The following is a 21206-nucleotide window of genomic DNA, read 5'->3' as shown; positions in this document are numbered from 1 at the left end:
GGCAGTGACGAGACCTGTCAGGATGCTCTTGATGGTGCAGCTGTAAAGCCCTTCGAGGATATGAGGACCCATGCCAAATCTTTTCGGTCTCCTGAGGGGGAATAGGTTTTGTCATACCCTCTTCACAACTGTCTTGGTGTGCTTGGACCATGTTAGTTTGTTGGTGATGTGGACACCAAGGAACTTGAAGCTCTCAACCTGCTCCACTACAGCCTCGTCGATGAGAATGGGGGCGTGATCGGTCCTCCTTTTCCTGTAGTCCACAATCATCTCCTTTGTCTTAGTCACGTTGAGGGAGAGGTTGTTGTCCTGGCACTACACGGCCAGGTCTCTGACCGCCTCCCTATAGGCTTTCTCGTAGGCCTGATCACCGTCAATGACAACTGTTGTCATCTGCAAACTTACTGATGGTGTTGGAGTCGTGCTTGGCAATGCAGTCATGAGTGAACAGGGAGTACAGGAGTCGCCCCTGTGTTGAGGATCAGCGTGACAAATGTGTTACCTACCCTTACCACCTGGCGGCAGCCCGTCAGGAAGTCCAGGATCCAGTTGCAGAGGAAGGTGTTTTGTCCAGGATCCTTAGCTTAGTGATAAGCTTTGATATTTGTGAATGTTTTATAAATATTATGATATCATGGATGGATAATATTTGATCAGCTTTTTTTTCTTCTGTCATATTGTTTGTATGAAGCAACATCCCAGATTGTGGAAGACTTGTTTCCATAGCAATGAGACACTTAACATGTGTTTTAGGTTATTATACTGTACTTTTTCATAGACATGTGCAAGACACTTTTGTCATGTTTTGTTCAACTGAACTAAAATATATACATGTTATCTGTGTACAAACATTCCAGGAAATTTGAGGAAATTGGCTATTTTACTGTGGCTGCGTTCCTACGCTTAGACGTTGCTTATGCCTGACAAATCTTACAACGCGTGGATAGGTATTTTAAGTATCGGCTAACCACATACGTTATAGCAATTTGTCAATCGATGACAAAGTCGAAGACGGAGCACGCAATTATTATTGCCTTGCCTTATGGTGGTTTCAAGACAACTGGGAACTCGGAAATCCTCGACTTCAGTGCTTTTAACTGGGAACTCCACAACAAAAAAACAAGCGCTGACTGGGAAAAATCGGTTTGAACGGTAATCCAACTCGGGAAATCTGGCCTTTTTCTAGAGATCTGACTTTCCGATTTGAAGCTCACCGACGTCATGACACTAAGGTTGGAAGTCTGAGATTTCTGAGTTCCCAGTCGCTTTGAACGCGGCATTAGCCGACCATTCATTTATCGATTCAGGCTGGAATTAGTAGCCTATTTTGTGGGCTTTGTTGAAAACGAGTTATTTTTCTATCCAATTGGCGACAGATTTTTATGCGAATATGTTTTTAAATCCGTTTACATAAAATATAAGTATTTTCCCACCACAGATCTTTTTCCATCAAATTTATTTGCTGCTGATAAAAGTCTGTGCGTGATGACGTAGTGCACAAAAAAATATATTTTGCAGTCAAATACAAGTAAATTGTTTCCATCGCATTTTCAACTCAGATTTTTTTGTGCGTTATATAGCGAATGTGCTCACTCTGGTATTGGCACGTGCTGTCTAGCCAACAGTTTGCAGATATATATATTATTATATTTCCAAGACTCAGGGACATACATGGTCATTGTTCCGGGTTTATTACTACCCCGTTGGTTAATGTTCTGTATGTGAGTAAAATGATAAAAATGGCGTTGAGCTGTCCTTCACTGAATGTTTGATGTGTTGTTCTGGTATGGGCTACACAGGAATGGTGTAGTATGATAGTATCTCGATGACTCTGACATATAGTGACTTATTTAGATGGCAAAAAAAGACACATTTTGCTATAATTTTTGTGTTTCTATTTTGTAAAATGTTCATTGAATTGCATGATTATTATGCATTAAGAAGTTATATAAACATATGACTCTGTTTTATAAGTAGGTTTTATTCGAGATTTGTCAACTTTAATAAATCGCTCAACATGTTTTTTCCTTAATAGCTACCGTGATGAAACAGATACAAATGGTGCATGATTAAATCTTTAATGTCCTCCACGACCTGCTTTTCCTCCGTTGTCACCTCCTTTTCCTTTATGGTCGCCTCCATGATCTCCTCCTTGCTCGCCTCCTTTTCCTTTATGCTCGCCTCCTTTTCCTTTATGGTCGCCTCCATGATCTCCTCCATGCTCCCCGGCTTTTCCATGCCCATGGCCGTGTCCCCCTTTTCCACCTTTTCCCTTCTTCCCCTGGAAATGACAAAAATAACATTACTAGACTCACCTATTGGTATCGGAAAACCTTTCCTTTATGAATGGAAATGTTTCCCCTTCAATTGTCTCAACGATTACACCCATTACCCTGACATGTGAAAATCTAAATTCCATTTTTTGGGGTGTTTCCGAAATGTTATTACGTTAATGTGTATGAACTATTGTTTTGTAAGCCTCCTAACTCTCCCTTGCCCTCTCCTCCGGAGCCCTGTGAAACAGACAGTATTCTGTTTACATCCACCAGGACAACACTGGGATCTAAGATATAGCAAGCTAGAAAATAATTTTGTTCTTTACTTCGCTTGATTTGAAAAGTTTTTTAAGACTGAGTTGACTGAAGTAAAGAAGCAGAGATAGACAAATAATGCAGATATCTTACATCATCAGTCCCAGGTGTGGACTCCGCCTGGAACAACAACACATTATGTCAAACACATAGCACAAATGTCTGAAGGTATTTTCTGTATTTGAAAAGTAAGTTAACTAACTTACCGGTTTCTTTGCTGTGGATAAAAAGTAAGGAATATTTTGAAGTCATTCAAATAATAGAGGAATGCATTGTCATTGTTTCCCATTAAGCATCGAGAAAGCATGTATGGCCATACTAGTCTACTCCTTGAAATTGTAAATGCAATGTCAATGCAATATATTCTCAACTTCAGGGTTGAGTTGTGAAACTACATAACTACATATTCATTTAAAACCTCAGTGCACATAATACAGTAAATGAAGTGAACAACTTCAACACTTACCTGGATCACTCATTTTCTCAGACAAGAATTGGCACTGAAATCACACTGTTGGACAAAATAATCAGTATATCAAATTAAAATCCGGTATTTTCTTATCCTTGTAAATATCAAAGTTACTTTCGTCATATAAACAAGAGTTGCATAAGAACCCATCCATTTACACATTAAAGCAAGCCTCACCTGGTACTGGAGGTTGAAGGACTGTACATAAACTGTATTTTCAGTCTGTATTTATAAGAGAGTGTCGAGTATGTAAAAACCACACCCAGTCCTTTTAATTACAGGTGGAAAGGTGTTTGTAGTCGGACAGAAAAAGCAGGGCGGAGAAATGAGATGATAGGTGACCCAAAATATTGGCATGGTAATGATACTGACAGTTAAAAACGAGGTGGTTAAAAACAAAGACAAAACAGGGACATCATAATTATGTCAAACCTGAAGATTGATGATGAAAGCAGCAATCTACCCAGCTTTGTTTCATAGAGCTTGGTGAGAGTGTGGTTTTCCTATGATTATTTTTCATACAACCATCCCACAATCTTCTGGGAATGGTGCAGGATAGCTGTTTGTTTTTATGTAATTCTTAGCGCATTTAAGGAACTTGACAAAAAAAAACTTTTCTTGATACACTACATGGCCAAAAGTATGTGGACACGCCTTCAAATGAGTGGATTCTGCTATTTCAGCCACACCCGTTGCTGAAAGGTGTATAAAATCGAGCACACAGCAATGCAATCTCCATAGACATTGACAGTAGAATGGCTTGTACTGAAGAGCTCAGTGACTTTCAACATGGCATTTCCAACTAGTCAGTTTGTCAAATATCTGCCCTGATAGAGCTGCCCAGGTCAACTTTAAGTGCTGTTATTGTGAAGTGGAAAAGTCTTGGAGCAACAACCGCTCAGCCACAAAGTGATAGGCCACACAAGTTTACAGAATGGGACCTGTAAAAATCGTCTGTCCTTGATTGCAACACTCACTACTGCCTTTGGAAGCAACATCAATATAAGAACTGTTTATCGGGAGCTTCATGAAATTTGTTTTCTATGGCCGAGCAGCCACACACAAGCCTAAGATCACCGTGTGCAATGCCAAGCGTTGGCTGTAGTGGTGTGAAACTCGCCACCATTGGACTCTGGAGCAGTGGAAACATGTTCTCTGGAGTAATGAATCACACTTCACTATCTGGCAGTCTGACGGACGAATCTGGGTTTGGCGGATGCCAGGAGAACGCTACCTGCCCCAACGCATAGTACCAACTGTAAAGTTTGGTGGAGGAGGAATAATGGTCTAGGGCTGTTTTTCATGGTTCAGGCTCCTTAGTTCCAGTGAAGGGAAATCTTAATTCTAAGCGTACAAAGACGATTCTGTGCTTCCAACTTTGTGGCAACATGACAATGCCCCTATGCACAAAGCGAGGTCCATACAGAAATGGTTTGTCGAGATCAGTGTGCAAGAACTTGACTGGCCTGCACAGAGCCCTGACCTCAACCCCACCGAACACCTTTGGGATGAATAGGAACGCTGGCTGCAAGCCAGGCCTAACCGCCCAACATCATGCCCGACTTCAGAAATGCTCTTCTGGCTGAATGGAAGCAAGTCCCCGCAGCAATGTTCCAACATCTTGTGGAAAGCCTTCCCAGAAGAGTGGGGGCTGTTATAGGAGCAAAGGTGGGACCGACTCCATATTAATGCCCATGATTTTGGAATGAGATGTTCGACGAACAGGTGTCCATATACTTTTGGTCATGTTTATTTTCAAGCAATTTGAAGTCAAAACAGTAACTAGGCCACTCAGGAACATTCACTGCCTTCTTGGTAAGCAACTGCAGTGTATATTTGGCCTTGTGTTTTTGGTTATTGTCCTGCTGAAAGGTTAATTTGTCTCACAGTGTCTGGTTGAAATTTATTTTTATTTTATCTTTATTTAACCAGGCAAGTCAGTTAAGAACAAATTCTTATTTTCAATGACAGCCTAGGAACAGTGGGTTAACTGCCTGTTCAGGGGCAGAACGACAGATTTGTACCCTGTCAGCTCGGGGGTTTGAACTTGCAACCTTCCGGTTACTAGTCCAACGCTCTTACCACTAGGCTACCCTGCCACCCCTGCTCCAGGTTTTCCTCTAGGATTTTGTCTGTGGTTAACTCATTCTGTTTTTTTTTGTAACCTGAAAACTCCCTAGTCTTTGCCGATGCCAAGTATACCCATAACATGATGCAGCCACGACCATGCTTAAAAATATGGAGAGTAGTACTCAGTGATGTGTTGCGTTGAATTTCCCCCAGAACAAAACACTTTCTATTCAGGACAAAAAGTGAATTCCTTTGGCACATTTCTGCAGCATTACATGTTTAGTGCCTTGTTGCAAACAGGATGCATGTTTTTGGAATATTTTTTTATTCTGTACAGGCTTCCTTTTCATTTAGGTTAGTATTGTGGAGTAACAAATGTTTTTGATCCGTCCTCAGTTTTCTCCAATCACAGCCGTTAAACTCTGTTACTGTTTTAAAATCACCTTTTGCCTCAAATCCCCAGAGTGGTTACCTTCCTCTGCTGGCAAATCAGTTAGGAAGGACGACTGTATCTTTGCAGTGACTGGGTATATTGATACACAATCTAAAGTCTAATTAATAACTTTGAATATCCCTTTGAGCATGGTAGTGTCTGCCTATTTTTTTTTTTACCTATCTACCAATAGGTGTCCTTCTTTGCACAGCATTGGAAAAGCCCATTGGTCTTTATGGTTGAATCTGTGCTTGAAATACATTACTCAACTGAGGGACCTTGCAGATAATTGTGTGGGGTACAGATATGGGGTGGTCATTCAAAATCCAGGGTGAGTCCATGCAACTTATATGATTCCTTAAGCACTATTTCAATCCTGAACTTATTTAGGCTAGCCACAACAAAGCTAGTAACCAAGACATTTTAGTAGTTTATTTTGTATTCATTATTTTTTTTTAAACAAAATTTTATTTTCACTTAGACATGAGCTATTTTGTGTGGATCAGTGACAACATTTTTTAATTGTATCCATTTAAATCTCACTTTGACTCAACAAAATGTGAAAAGTTCAAGGGGGGTGAATACTTATGATATGCACTGTATATGCAGAAACTAACTTTGATATTCACAAGGACAAGAAGGTACCAATGACCCAAGCCCCTCTCAGTTAATCCCTACCATTGTGTCACTGAGTCATCATAATGCTTTAGCAAATGTACATTATACCAGGGGCATTGGTAGACACAATGTAAGTAATCTATTTTATGTCCCTCTAATTGCCTTGAATGCCTCTGCTGATCCTACAGCTATTGTATGCAGCAATCATGTGTCTATGAACCAGGTTTATGCTGTTAGCACTGAGGCGGTGTGCCCCAGTAGGAAGTCCAACTAACATAAATAACATATATACTAGAATATATACTTCTGCTAAGCTTCCCAGTAAAGCAATGAAAACAAGCAAGCATCCCAGAAAAGTGCTCAAAATAGCCCACGTTAACATATGTTGCTTAAGAAACAAGGTCCATGAAATTAATAACTTGCTCGTAACAGATGACACTCAATAGAATTGCCCTGATAAGCTTCTTACTTTTTTCAATCTTTATTAACAACATGCTACAGGCTTTGAGTAAAACCAGTGTGTCTATGTATGCGGATGACTCAACATTATACACATCAGCTACTACAGCAACTGAAATGACTGCAATACTTAACAAAGAGCTGCAGTTAGTTTCAGAATGGGTGGCAAGGAATAAGTTAGTCCTAAATATTTCTAAAACTAAAAGCATTGTATTTGGGACAACTCATTCACTGAACACTAAATCTTGTAATAAAATGTGGAAATTGAGCAAGGTGAGGTGACTAAACTGCTTGGAGTAACCATGGATTGTAAACTGTCATGTTCAAAACATATTGCTATAACAGTAGCTAAGATGGGGAGAAGTCTGTCCATAATAAATGGCTTCTCTACCTTCTTAACAGCACTATAAACAAAGCAGGTCCTACAGGCCCTAGTTTTGTTGCACCTGGACTACTGTTCAGTCGTGTGGTCAGGTGCCACAAAAATGGACTTAAGAAAATTGCAATTGGCTCAGAACAAGGCAGCACGGCTGGCCCTTGGATGTACACAGAGAGCAAACATTAATAATATGCACATCAATCTTTCCTGGCTCAAAGTAGAGGAGATATTGACTTCATCACTACTTGTATTTGTGAGAGCAAATTGACATGTTGAAAGCACCGAGCTGTCTGTTTAAATGACTAGCACACAGCTCAGACACCCATGCATACCCCACAAGACATGCCACCAGAGGTCTCTTCAAAGTCCCCAAGGCCAGAACAGACTATGGGAGGTGAACAGTACTACATAGAGCCATGACTACATGGAACTCTATTCCACATCAGGTAAATGGTGCAAGCAGTAGAATCATATATATAGTGTGTGCCCTCAGGCCCATACTCCACCACCACATATCTGCAACACAAAATCCATGTGTACATGTCATCATGTGTGTAACGGTTTTCCTGTGGTGAAGTAGAGGCGGACCAAAATGCAGCGTGGTTTCTTTGATTCATGTTTAATAACAAAAAGATAAACACGAACACTACAAAACAATAAACGTGGAAAACCAAAAACAGCCCTATCTGGTGCAAAACACAGAGACAGGAACAATCACCCACCAACACACTGTGAAACCCAGGCTACCTAAATATGGTTCCCAATCAGAGACAATGACTAACACCTGCCTCTGATTGAGAACCATATCAGGCCAGACATAGAAATAGACAAACAAGACATCCAACATAGAATGCACACTCAGATCACACCCTGACCAACCAAAACATAGAAACATACAAAGCAAACTATGGTCAGGGTGTGACAATGTGTGTGTCTGCATGTGGCTGTGCCTATGTTTGTGTAACTTCACAGTCCCTGCTTTTCCAGAGGTGTGTTTATATACCTCTATATATATATAAATATACCTCTGGAAAAGCAGGGACTGTGAAGTAACACAAACATAGGCACAGCCACATGCAGACACATGTATACACATGCATCCATGTACACATGGATTTTGTGTTGTATCTACGTGGTAGTTGAGTAGGGGCCTGAGGGCATACACTGAGTGTTGTGAATTCTGTAATGAATGTATTGTAATGTTTTTAAAATTGTATAACTGCCTTAATTTTGTCGGACCCCAGGAAGAGTAGCTGCTGCCATATAAATACCAGATTTTGATTTGATATACAGAATATTTGGAGTATAGGCCTATACTATCAATTTAAGGAAGATTTGGAGTTTGGTATCAGCCAGGGAATGTTCTCTTGAGACGAGAAGGGCGTGATTACTCGCCAAAGAAGCAGTGAAGGAGAGAGAGAAATTATTTACATTTCTCAGTGGTGAGGTGTATATAGTTATGGGTGAGACGCCCTGGCCTTAGGCAATTTGCAACCTGAGAGAACATCAAACCTCGTTCCAACAGAAATACCTTTAAAACTTTAAAAAATGAAATGTCTTTTGAGGTGTAAAACTCCAATTGCATTGGAGTAGGTTGATTTAATAGAAATGGAAAGAGCAGCTGATGTTTCAGCAATTTTGTGAATCCATGATCTACAACTTCCTCATAAAAACATATTTTTTAACCTTTATTTAACTAGTGTATGAATTGACAACTGCCAATCATGTTGTCAAAGAGTAAAGAGTTTACCCAGCTAGCACATCACCTTCTGAGAATCATATGTGTCTTAGAACGTGGTGAGAGAGTATGTATGTGAAACAGCACAGCTGAAAAATATATGGAACATGAAAATCTTAAGAGGGCGGTTTACAGAGATACTGTAGGTGGGATGGACTGAGAGTAGCTGAGGGGTGGGTTTACAGAGATACTGTAGGTGGGATGGACTGAGAGTAGCTGAGGGGTGGGTTTACAGAGATACTGTAGGTGGGATGGACTGAGAGTAGCTGAGGGGTGGGTTTATGGAGATAGGTGGGATGGACTGAGAGTAGCTGAGGGGTGGGTTTATGGAGATAGGTGGGATGGACTGAGAGTAGCTGAGGGGTGGGTTTATGGAGATAGGTGGGATGGACTGAGAGTAGCTGAGGGGTGTGTTTACAGAGATACTGTAGGTGGGATGGACTGAGAGTAGCTGAGGGGTGGGTTTATGGAGATAGGTGGGATGGACTGAGAGTAGCTGAGGGGTGGGTTTATGGAGATAGGTGGGATGGACTGAGAGTAGCTGAGGGGTGGGTTTATGGAGATAGGTGGGATGGACTGAGAGTAGCTGAGGGGTGGGTTTATGGAGATAGGTGGGATGGACTGAGAGTAGCTGAGGGGTGGGTTTATGGAGATAGGTGGGATGGACTGAGAGTAGCTGAGGGGTGGGTTTATGGAGATAGGTGGGATGGACTGAGAGTAGCTGAGGGGTGGGTTTATGGAGATAGGTGGGATGGACTGAGAGTAGCTGAGGGGTGGGTTTATGGAGATAGGTGGGATGGACTGAGAGTAGCTGAGGGGTGGGTTTATGGAGATAGGTGGGATGGACTGAGAGTAGCTGAGGGGTGGGTTTATGGAGATAGGTGGGATGGACTGAGAGTAGCTGAGGGGTGGGTTTATGGAGATAGGTGGGATGGACTGAGAGTAGCTGAGGGGTGGGTTTATGGAGATAGGTGGGATGGACTGAGAGTAGCTGAGGGGTGGGTTTATGGAGATAGGTGGGATGGACTGAGAGTAGCTGAGGGGTGGGTTTATGGAGATAGGTGGGATGGACTGAGAGTAGCTGAGGGGTGGGTTTATGGAGATAGGTGGGATGGACTGAGAGTAGCTGAGGGGTGGGGTTAGGGAGATAGGTGGGATGGACTGAGAGTAGCTGAGGGGTGGGTTTATGGAGATAGGTGGGATGGACTGAGAGTAGCTGAGGGGTGGGGTTAGGGAGATAGGTGGGATGGACTGAGAGTAGCTGAGGGGTGGGTTTATGGAGATAGGTGGGATGGACTGAGAGTAGCTGAGGGGTGGGTTTATGGAGATAGGTGGGATGGACTGAGAGTAGCTGAGGGGTGGGTTTATGGAGATAGGTGGGATGGACTGAGAGTAGCTGAGGGGTGGGTTTATGGAGATAGGTGGGATGGACTGAGAGTAGCTGAGGGGTGGGTTTATGGAGATAGGTGGGATGGACTGAGAGTAGCTGAGGGGTGGGTTTATGGAGATAGGTGGGATGGACTGAGAGTAGCTGAGGGGTGGGTTTATGGAGATAGGTGGGATGGACTGAGAGTAGCTGAGGGGTGGGTTTAAAAGCTAATGTTCTATAATAGTTATGATTGAAAACAATGTACAATGTATAAGTACTATATATCTAGATGTGGCTGCATGGATATCAAATTCATTAATAGTTGTTATGTAATAAAAAAACAAATTTACATGAAACAACAAAATAAAAAGTTTATTTTGGTCCTCCGAAGAGGTAGGGGTGGTGGAAAGAATAAATAAATACAGAATAAAGAATAAAGAATAAATAAATACAGTGGGGCAAAAAAGTATTTAGTGAGCCACCAATTGTGCAAGTTCTCCCAATTAAAAAGATGAGAGAGGCCTGTAATTTTCATCATAGGTACACTTCAACTATGACAGACAAAATGAGAAAAGAAATCCAGAAAATCACATTGTATGATTTTTAATGAATTTATTTGCAAATTATGGTGGAAAATAAGTATTTGGTCACCTAAAAACAAGCAAGATTTCTGGCTCTCACAGACCTGTAACTTATTCTTTAAGAGGCTCCTCTGTCCTCCACTCGTTACCTGTATTAATGGCACCTGTTTGAAGTTGTTATCAGTATAAAAGACACCTGTCCACAACCTCAAACAGTCACACTCCAAACTCTACTATGGCCAAGACCAAAGAGCTGTCAAAGGACACCAGAAACAAAATTGTAGACCTGCACCAGGCTGGGAAGACTGAATCTGCGATAGGTAAGCAGCTTGGTTTGAAGAAATCAACTGTGGGAGTAATTATTAGGAAATGGAAGACATACAAGACCACTGATAATCTCCCTCGGTCTGGGGCTCCACGCAAGATCTCACCCCGTGGGGTCAAAATGTTCACAAGAACGGTGAGCAAAAATCCAGAGAGAGCTGGGACCAAAGTAACAAAGCCTACCATCAGTAACACACTACGCCGCCAGGGACTCAAATCCTGCAATGCCAGACGTGTCCCCAAAAATATTAGTAACGTTCTATGGAAAGATGAGACTCTCACGATGGTGTTCTCCGTTTTGCTCTACGACCCCCACAAGCCCCACGGGACTTGTCTGAAGTTGGTACCATCGATGTGTGAACCGTTTGGGCTACAAACTAATATGACCCCAATATGGAAAGGGGACACTCCCACAATGGTGTTCTCCATTTTGCTCTACGACCCCCATGAGTGTCACGGGACATATCTGAAGGTAACCTGGTATCGTCTTTAAGAAATTATGGAAGTAAGGAAGTAAAATTGTGCCGCCCGCCCAAAAAAGGGGTTAAATACCTGTCCCAAAAAATACATATAATAGTTCTTGAGCTTTTTTATATCATAGTTATAGGACAGACACTTCAAAACCGTGTTCTTTATGATCATTTCTTTTTACTGTTTGTTTTGCCATTTATGAATGTGTTATTCAATGCATGTCTATGGGTTATAGTAGTAAAGGACAAATTCTATATTTGATCAAATAATTGTTAAATCTTTTTGTTGTATACCTACAGAGGTCCAAAATCTCAAAATCAAATAGCTAAATGATCTATGGTATGACCAAGAAGACAATGAATGTTCCTTAGAGGCCTCAGTACAGTTTGGACTTGAATCTGCTTGAAAATACATGTCAAGACTTGAAAATGTCTGTCTAGCAATGATCAACAACCAACATGACAGAGCTGGAAGAATATTGCACAATACAGGTTTGCAAATCCCTAGAGACCCAGCTAGCACATAACGTTCTGAGAACCATATGTTTATTAGAGCTTAATGAGAGAGTGGTTGTCCTAAGGTTATTTTGCATACAATCTGCCCACAATGTTCTGGGAATGGAGCAGGATACCCAGCTAGCACATAACGTTCTGAGAGCCATATGTTTCTTAGGTTGGAATTTCAGTACTTCAGCATAACGTTTCCTCATGGTTTTATTTAAAGTAATGTTATCAAATTGTTCAGAGAACATTAAGAAACAACGTTCCTCTTTTGAAATTTCAGTACTTCAGCATAATGTTTTCTACAGGTTTCCTCATGGTTGTATACTGAACAAAAATATAAACGCAACATGTAAAGTGTTAGTCTCATGTTCCATTTGCTGAAATAAAGATCCCAGGAATTTGACATCCTCACAAAAAGCTTATTTCTCTCAAAACGTGTGCACAAATTTGTTTACATCCCTGTTAGTGAGCATTTCTCCTTTGCCAAGATAATCAATCCACCTCACACGTGTGGCATATCAAGAAGCTGATTAAACAGCATGATCATTACACAGGTGCACCTTGTGCTGGGGACAATGAAAGGCCACTCTAAGGTGTGCAGTTTTGTCACACAATACAATGATATAGACTTCAAGTTTCAAGTTTTTAGCGAGCGTGCAATTAGCATGCAGACTGCAGGAATGTCCACCAGAGCTGTTGCCAGAGAAAGTAATGTTCCTTTCTCTACCACAAGCCATCTCCAATGTCGTTTTAGAGAATTTAGCAGTACGTCCAACCAGCCTCACAACCACAGACCATGTGTAACCATGCCAGCCCAGGACCTCAACATCTGGCTTCTTCACCTGCGGGATCGTCTGATACCAGCTACCCAGACAGCTGATGAAACTGAGTATTTCTGTCTGTCATAAAGCCCTTTCGTGGGGAAAAACAAATTCTGATTTGCTGGGCCTGGCTCTTCAGTCGGTGGGCCTGGCTCTCAAGTGGGTGGGCCTATGCCCTCCCAGGCCAAACCATGGCTGCGCCCTGCCTAGTCATGTGAAATCCATAGATTAGGGCCTAATTCATTTATTTCAATTGACTGATTTCCTTATGTGAACTGTAACTCAGGAAAATCTTCGAAATTCAGCATAACGTTTTCTACAGGTTTCATCATGGTGCTATTTAAGGTCATGTTCTCATTTTTATGAGAACATTAAGAAAACATTCTTCTGTGGGAATTTTTGTATTTCAGGTTTCCTTATGGTTCTATTTAAATAGTCCTGTTCTGAAATCATTAAGAAAACTTTCCATAAAAACCACAAGAAAACATTAGTAATGTTCCATGGAAAGATGGTGTTCTCCGTTTTGCTCTATATGGGAGTCACCGGATGAAGTATGGATGTCGTTTTGTGCCAACAAAAAAAGGGGTGAAGTACAGTACGTGTCCCCCAAAAAATATATATATATTTATTGAGCTTTCTTATATCTCTAAGATATAGGACAGACACTTCAAAACCTTATTCCTTATGTTTTGCCATTTATGAATGTGTTATTCAATTAATTTCTATGAGCTATTGTAGTAAAGGCCAAATTCAATATTTTATCAATTAAAAAAATATATATATTTCTTTGTTCCTACAGGGACCCTAAAGTTCAAAATCAAATAGCTAAATGATCCATGACATGACCAAGAAGACAGTGAATGTTCCTGAGTGACCTAGTTACAGTTTTGACTTGAATCTGCTTGAAAATATATGTCAAGACTTGAAAATGTCTAGCAATGATCAACAACCAACTTCACAAAGCTTGAAGAATTTAGAAAATAATAAATGCATAATCAATGCTTGGAGTTTGTCAGAATTTGTGGTGTTTTGTTTGTCTACCCTCCTCTTGAGGATTGACCACAAGTTCTCAACGGGATTAAGGTCTGGGGAGTTTCCTGGCCATGGACGCAAAATATGGATGTTTTGTTCCCCGAGCCACTTAGTTATCACTTTTGCCTTATGGCAAGGTGCTCCATCATGCTGGAAAAGGCATTGTTCATCACCAAACTGTTCCTGGATGGTTGGGAGAAGTTGCTCTCTGAGGATGTGTTGGTACCATTCTTTATTCATGGCTGTGTTCTTAGGCAAAATTGTGAGTGAGCCCACTCCCTTGGCTGAGAAGCAACACCACACATGAATGGTCTCAGGATGCTTTACTGTTGGCATAACACAGGTCTAATGGTCATTTATGAACATTTGAACATCTTGGCCATGTTCTGTTATAATCTCCACCCGGCACAGCCAGAAGAGGACTGGCCATCCCACATAGCCTGGTTCCTCTCTAGGTTTCTTCCTAGGTTTTGGCCTTTCTAGGGAGTTTTTCCTAGCCACCATGCTTCTACACCTGCATTGCTTGCTGTTTGGGGTTTTAGGCTGGGTTTCTGTACAGCACTTTGAGATATCAGCTGATGTACGAAGGGCTATATAAATACATTTGATTTGATTTGGTAGTGCTCACATTGTCTTCTCCAGACAAGCTTTTTTCCGGATGCCCCAAACAATTGGAAAGGGGATTCATCAGAGAAAATTACATTACCCCAGTCCTCAGCAGTCCAATCCCTGTACCTTTTTCAGAATATCAGTCTGTCCCTGATTTCCTGGAGAGAATTGGCTTCTTTGCTGCCCTTCTTGACACCAGGCCATCCTCCAAAAGTCTTTGCCTCACTTTGCGTGCAGATGCACTCCCACCAGCCTGCTGCCATTCCTGAGCAAGCTCTGGACTGGTGGTGCCCTGATCCCGCAGCTGAATCAACTTTAGGAGACGGTCCTGGCGCTTGCTGGACTTTCTTGGGCGCCCTGAAGCCTTCTTCACAACAATTAAACCGCTCTCCATGAAGTTCTTGATGATCCGATAAATGGTTGATTTCGGTGCAATCTTACTGGCAGCAATATCCTTGCCTGTGAAGCCCTTTTTGTGCAAAGCAATGATGACGGCACATGTTTCCTTGCAGTTAACCTTGATTGACAGAGGAAGAACAGTGACTCCAAGCACCACACTCCTTTTGAAGCTTCCAGTCTGTTATTCAAACTCAATCAGCATGACAGAGTGATCTCCAGCCTTGTCCTCATCAACACTCACAGCTGTGTTAACGAGAGAATCACTGACATGATATCAGCTGGTCCTTTTGTGGCAGGGCTGAAATGCAGTGGAAATGTTTATTTGGGATTCAAATCATTTGCATCTCAAAGAGGGACTTTGCAATTAATTGAAATTCATCTGATCACTCTTCATAACATTCTGGACTATATGCAAATTGCCATCACAAACTGAGACAGCAGACTTTGTGAAAATTAATATTTGTGTCATTCTCAAAACGTTTTGCCGCGACTAATATATATATATATATATAGAATACATACACACATATATACAGGTGCTTCTACACCTGCATTGCTTGCTGTTTGGGGTTTTAGGCTGGGTTTCTGTACAGCACTTTGAGATATCAGCTGATGTACGAAGGGCTATATAAATACATTTGATTTGATTTGGTAGTGCTCACATTGTCTTCTCCAGACAAGCTTTTTTCCGGATGCCCCAAACAATTGGAAAGGGGATTCATCAGAGAAAATTACATTACCCCAGTCCTCAGCAGTCCAATCCCTGTACCTTTTTCAGAATATCAGTCTGTCCCTGATTTCCTGGAGAGAATTGGCTTCTTTGCTGCCCTTCTTGACACCAGGCCATCCTCCAAAAGTCTTTGCCTCACTTTGCGTGCAGATGCACTCCCACCAGCCTGCTGCCATTCCTGAGCAAGCTCTGGACTGGTGGTGCCCTGATCCCGCAGCTGAATCAACTTTAGGAGACGGTCCTGGCGCTTGCTGGACTTTCTTGGGCGCCCTGAAGCCTTCTTCACAACAATTAAACCGCTCTCCATGAAGTTCTTGATGATCCGATAAATGGTTGATTTCGGTGCAATCTTACTGGCAGCAATATCCTTGCCTGTGAAGCCCTTTTTGTGCAAAGCAATGATGACGGCACATGTTTCCTTGCAGTTAACCTTGATTGACAGAGGAAGAACAGTGACTCCAAGCACCACACTCCTTTTGAAGCTTCCAGTCTGTTATTCAAACTCAATCAGCATGACAGAGTGATCTCCAGCCTTGTCCTCATCAACACTCACAGCTGTGTTAACGAGAGAATCACTGACATGATATCAGCTGGTCCTTTTGTGGCAGGGCTGAAATGCAGTGGAAATGTTTATTTGGGATTCAAATCATTTGCATCTCAAAGAGGGACTTTGCAATTAATTGAAATTCATCTGATCACTCTTCATAACATTCTGGACTATATGCAAATTGCCATCACAAACTGAGACAGCAGACTTTGTGAAAATTAATATTTGTGTCATTCTCAAAACGTTTTGCCGCGACTAATATATATATATATATAGAATACATACACACATATATACAGGTGCTTCTACACCTGCATTGCTTGCTGATTGGGGTTTTAGGCTGGGTTTCTGTACAGCACTTTGAGATATCAGCTGATGTACGAAGGGCTTTATAAATAAATTTGATTTGATATATATATATATATATATAAACTCAGCAACATGTGTAAATATTTGTATGAACATAACAAGATTCAACAACTGAGAAATAAACTGAAAAAATTCCACAGATATGTGGCTAACAGAAATGGAATAATGTGTCCCTGAACAAAGGGGGGGTCAAAATCAAAAGTAACAGTCAGTATCTGGTGTGACCACCAGCTGCATTAAGTACTGCATTGCATCTCCTCCTCATGGACTGCACCAGATTTGCCAGTTCTTGCTGTGAGATGTTACCCCACTCTTCCACCAAGGTATCTAGAAGTTCCCAGACATTTCTGGGGGGAATGGCCCTAGCCCTCACACTCCGATCCACAGGTCCCAGACATGCTCAATGGGATTGAGATCCGGGCTGTTCGCTGGCCATGGCAGAACACTGACAGTCCTGTCTTGCAGGAATTCACGCACAGAATGAGCAGTATGGCTGGTGGCATTGTCATGCTGGAGGGTCATGTCAGGATGAGCCTGCAGGAAGGGTGCCACATGAGGGAGGAGGATGTCTTCCCTGTAACGCACAGTGTTGAGATTGCTTGCAATGACAACAAGCTCAGTCCGATGATTCTGTGACACACCGCCACAGACCATGACGGACCCTCCACCTCCAAATCAATCCCACTCCAGAGTACAGGCCTTGGTATAGCGCTCATTCCTTCGATGATAAACATGAATCCGACCATCACCCCGGGTGAGACACAATCAAATCAAATGTATTTATATAGCCCTTCATACATTAGCTGATATCTCAAAGTGCTGTACAGAAACCCAGCCTAAAACCCCAAACAGAAAGCAATGCAGGTGTTGAAGCACGTTGGCTAGGAAAAACTCCATGGAAAGGCCAAAACCTAGGAAGAAATCTTCTGGCTGTGCCGGGTGGAGATTATAACAGAACATGGCTGAGATGTTCAAATGTTCATAAATGATTAGCATGGTCAAATAATAGGTCTGGGACAGGTAGCATGTCCGGTGAACAGGTCAGGATTCCATAGCTGCAGGCAGAACAGTTGAAACTGGAGCAGCAGCACGGCCAGGTGGACTGGGGACAGCAAGGAGTCATCATGCCAGGTAGTCCCGCGACTTGTCAGTGAAGAGCACTTTTTGCCAGTCCTGTCTGGCCCAGCGACGGTGGGTTTGAGCCCATAGGCGACGTTGTTGCCGGTGATGTCTGGTGAGGACCTGCCTTACAACAGGCCTACAAGCCCTCAGTCCAGCCTCTCTCAGCCTATTGTGGACAGTCTGAGCACTGAAGGAGGGATTGTGCATTCCTAGTGTAACTCGGGCAGTTGTTGTTGCCATCCTGTACCTATCCCCGCAGGTGTGATGTTTGGATGTACCGATCCTGTGGAGGTGTTGTTACACGTGGTCTGCCACTGCGAGGACGATCAGCTGTCCATCCTGCCTCCCTGTAGCGCTGTCTTAGGCGTCTCACAGTACGGACATTGCAATTTATTTCCCTGGCCACATCTGCAGTCCTCATGTCTCCTTGCAGCATGCCTAAGGCACGTTCATGCAGATGAGCAGGGACCCTGGGCATGTTTGTACGCAGCGTGGTACGTGTTAATCTTTTAATAAAGTAAACTGAACACTGAATAACAAAACAACAAAGAAACAACCGGAACAGTTCTGTCTGGTGTAGACACACAAAGACTGAAAACAACCACCCACAAAACACAATGGCAAACAGGCTACCTAACTAATATGGTTCTCAATAAGGGACATCGATTGACAGCTGCCTCTGATTGAGAACCATACCAGGCCAAACAAAGAAATAGAAAATCATAGACAAACTAACATAGACAACACACCCAACTCACGCCCTGACCATACTAAAACAAAAGACAAAACAAAGGAACTAAGGTCAGAACGTGATAAATGCTAGGTTATTTGGAGGTTTTTGAATATTTCCTTACAACTTTCACTGAATGTTTTAATCAGGTTTTTAATAACACTGCTAGCTTATTTGGGGTTAACTTATTTAGTTTTTTTTACTCCAAGCACAGATGGGACACATGGAAATGATTTTCCTTAGGCATTATTCAAGGAAAAACATGTATTTTTTATTGGGACATGGCCTCAGTGAGATTCAAATTTATAATCTTCTGTTCTCTATCCATGGAATTAGTCCCTGTAACACCAGGATGGAGCAACTGTAGCATGCCATATTTTTTACGAATACAAAGCTGTTCATATTAGTCTATTCAATAGATCCCATTCCAAAGGAAACAAGTACTCATTAAGATCAGGTGTGGCCAATTAGTGGGTGCGGCCAACACACCTGAACACACTTAACATCGAGGATAGATTTTTGTTGATGCTGAGAAGTGAATGCATATATTTTTAAATAACATTCTTATAATGTTATTTAAGTTTGCTTGAGGTTTGTATGGAACGTTTTCTTAACGCTCTCGGAACAATTTGAGAACCATGAGGAAACCTGCCGGAAACGTTATGCTAAAGTGCAGAAATGCCACAGAAGAACGTTGTTTCTTATCGTACTTTGAACTATTTGAGAACGCTTCCAATGTCAAACCATTTGGAGAACGTTCCTAGAACATTACCAAATTGAAATGAAATGTAACCATGTTTGAACTTTTAGGAAACGTTCTGTTAAAGTCAGTAGTGTAATGTACTTAAGTAAAACTACTTTAAAGTACTACTTAAGTAGTTTTATGGGGTATCTGCGCTTTACCTTACTATTTATATTTTGAGCAACTTTTACTTTTACTTCACCACATTCCTAAAGAAAATAAAGTACTTTTTCTCCAAACATTTCCCTGACACCCAAAAGTATTTTGACAGGAAAATGGTCCAATTCACACACTTATCAAGAGAACATTCCTGGTCATCCCTACTGCCTCTGATCTGGCAGACTCACTAAAAACAAATGCTTTGTTTGTAAATGATGTCTGAGTGTTGGAGTGTGCCCCTGGCTAACTGCCAAAAATAAAATAAAATCAATTGTGCTGTCTGTTTTGCTTAATATAAGGAATTACATTATTTATACTTTTACAATTGATACTTAAGTACATTTTAACAATTCCATTTACTTTTAATACTTAAGTATATTTAAAACCAAATACTTTTAGACTTTTACTCAAGTAGTATTTTACTGGGCGACTTTCACTTTTATTTGAGTCATTTTCTATTAAGGTATCTTTACTTTTACTCAAGCATGACAATTGAGTACTTTTTCCACCACTGGTTAAAGTAATGCAATACCAAGAAAACAACGTTTTCTGTCAAGGTTTTTGTCAATCTTCCTTAGATGTGCTGAGAATGTTCCAAATAAAATGCAACTATCCTGCACCATTCTCAGAAAGTTGTGGGAAGGTTGTATCCAAAATAATCATAGGACAACCATGCTCTTGCCAAGCTCTAAGAAACATATGGTTCTCAGAACGTTATGTGCTAGCTGGGTATCCACCTCACCACATAGAAATGTACAGAAAATGTATCTCCCTGTCACATCATGCCACTGCTTCTATGGGAAGTAATTATTCCCTTCTCATCTCAAGAAAACATTGCCTGGCTGATACCAAACTCCAAGTCCTCCTTACTTCAGCTTGGCTACACCAATCATTGATGCAAACAAATGAGACACACAGTTTTACTGATAAATCCTTGTCTTATTGGGTCTAATCTATAAAATATTTTTGTATGTGACAGAGAGCTGACTTATTTAGCACTTTACCAGACTGACCCACTAATCCATGGCCCTATGTAACACAAGTAACAATGGTCTCATTGGGGCTATCTAACCCCATAGTCTAGTTATGCCTTAAATTATTAGTATATACTGAAAATAATCTGTATATCAAATCAAAATCTGGTATCTTCTTGTCCTTGTAAATATCAAAGTAATTTTCTGCATATAAACATGAATTGCATAAGAACACCGCCATTCTCACATTAAAGTGAAAGCCTTACCTGGTGCAGAATGTTGACAGACTGTACATAAGATGTATATTCAGTTTGTATTTATAACATAGAGCGTTTTGATACATCGGTAGAGTATAAAATAACCACACCCAGTCCTAATTTGATTACAGGTGGATGGGTGTTTGTTGTTGGCCAGGTAAAGTAGGGCGGAGAGATGAGACAATGAGTGATAATTGAATGACTGAGAGTACCACCCTAAATGTTGTCATGATGATGATACTGACTGTTGAAAATTAGGTAGTTGAAAATAAAGACAAAATTAGGACATCATAACTATGTCAAACCTAAAGATCCAGGAGATGCACATTTCAAAAAGAAGATAAGATGAAAGAAGTCATCTGAGGACAGCTTGACTTGGCCCACCCATCTTAATACTGTACATTTAAAAGGAAGAGCATAAGCTAATTGTAGCTAAAGATGATCAACAACTCCCTTAACTCAAGAGAGAACACTAAAACCAACCATAATCTCTTTAGTCTTTGACAACATGATTGACAGTTAACAATTCATGCAAATTGCTGAAACATCAGTGGCTTTTTCCATTTATGTGAAATCTACTATTAGTTTAGTAAATATTTTAGTATGTGACAGAGAGCTGGTTTATTTAGCACTTTATCAGACCTACCTCTGCTAACCCATGGCCCCATATGAGACCGGTGACAATGGTCTCATCGGGGCTCTCTAACCCC

The 21206-nt window shown here is 41.3% G+C and overlaps 1 protein-coding gene across 2 annotated transcripts; it reads right to left on the bottom strand.

Moving 5' to 3' along the window:
• Positions 1–1961: 1961 nt before the first annotated feature.
• On the bottom strand, positions 1962–20614 carry si:dkey-248g15.3 (holotricin-3). 2 transcript variants are annotated; one of them, XM_031829022.1, is made up of 5 exons: positions 20506–20614; positions 3058–3102; positions 2798–2808; positions 2685–2711; positions 1962–2281 (listed from the first exon to the last, which is right to left on the bottom strand). In XM_031829022.1, the coding sequence occupies exons 2-5, from the start codon at positions 3068–3070 to the stop codon at positions 2078–2080; spliced, it is 255 nt and encodes an 84-aa protein (XP_031684882.1). In that variant the 5' UTR covers positions 3071–3102; positions 20506–20614; the 3' UTR covers positions 1962–2077. The 2 variants fall into 2 exon arrangements, with proteins under 2 accessions (XP_031684882.1, XP_020343717.1); XM_020488128.2 differs by lacking the exon at positions 20506–20614 and adding an exon at positions 3238–3334.
• Positions 20615–21206: the final 592 nt, after the last annotated feature.

The sequence above is a fragment of the Oncorhynchus kisutch genome, linkage group LG7, assembly GCF_002021735.2.
Source record: "Oncorhynchus kisutch isolate 150728-3 linkage group LG7, Okis_V2, whole genome shotgun sequence".
Lineage (NCBI taxonomy): Eukaryota > Metazoa > Chordata > Actinopteri > Salmoniformes > Salmonidae > Oncorhynchus > Oncorhynchus kisutch.
The sequence above is the reverse complement of the archived record's forward strand: the minus strand, read 5'-3'. Positions and strand labels throughout refer to the sequence as shown.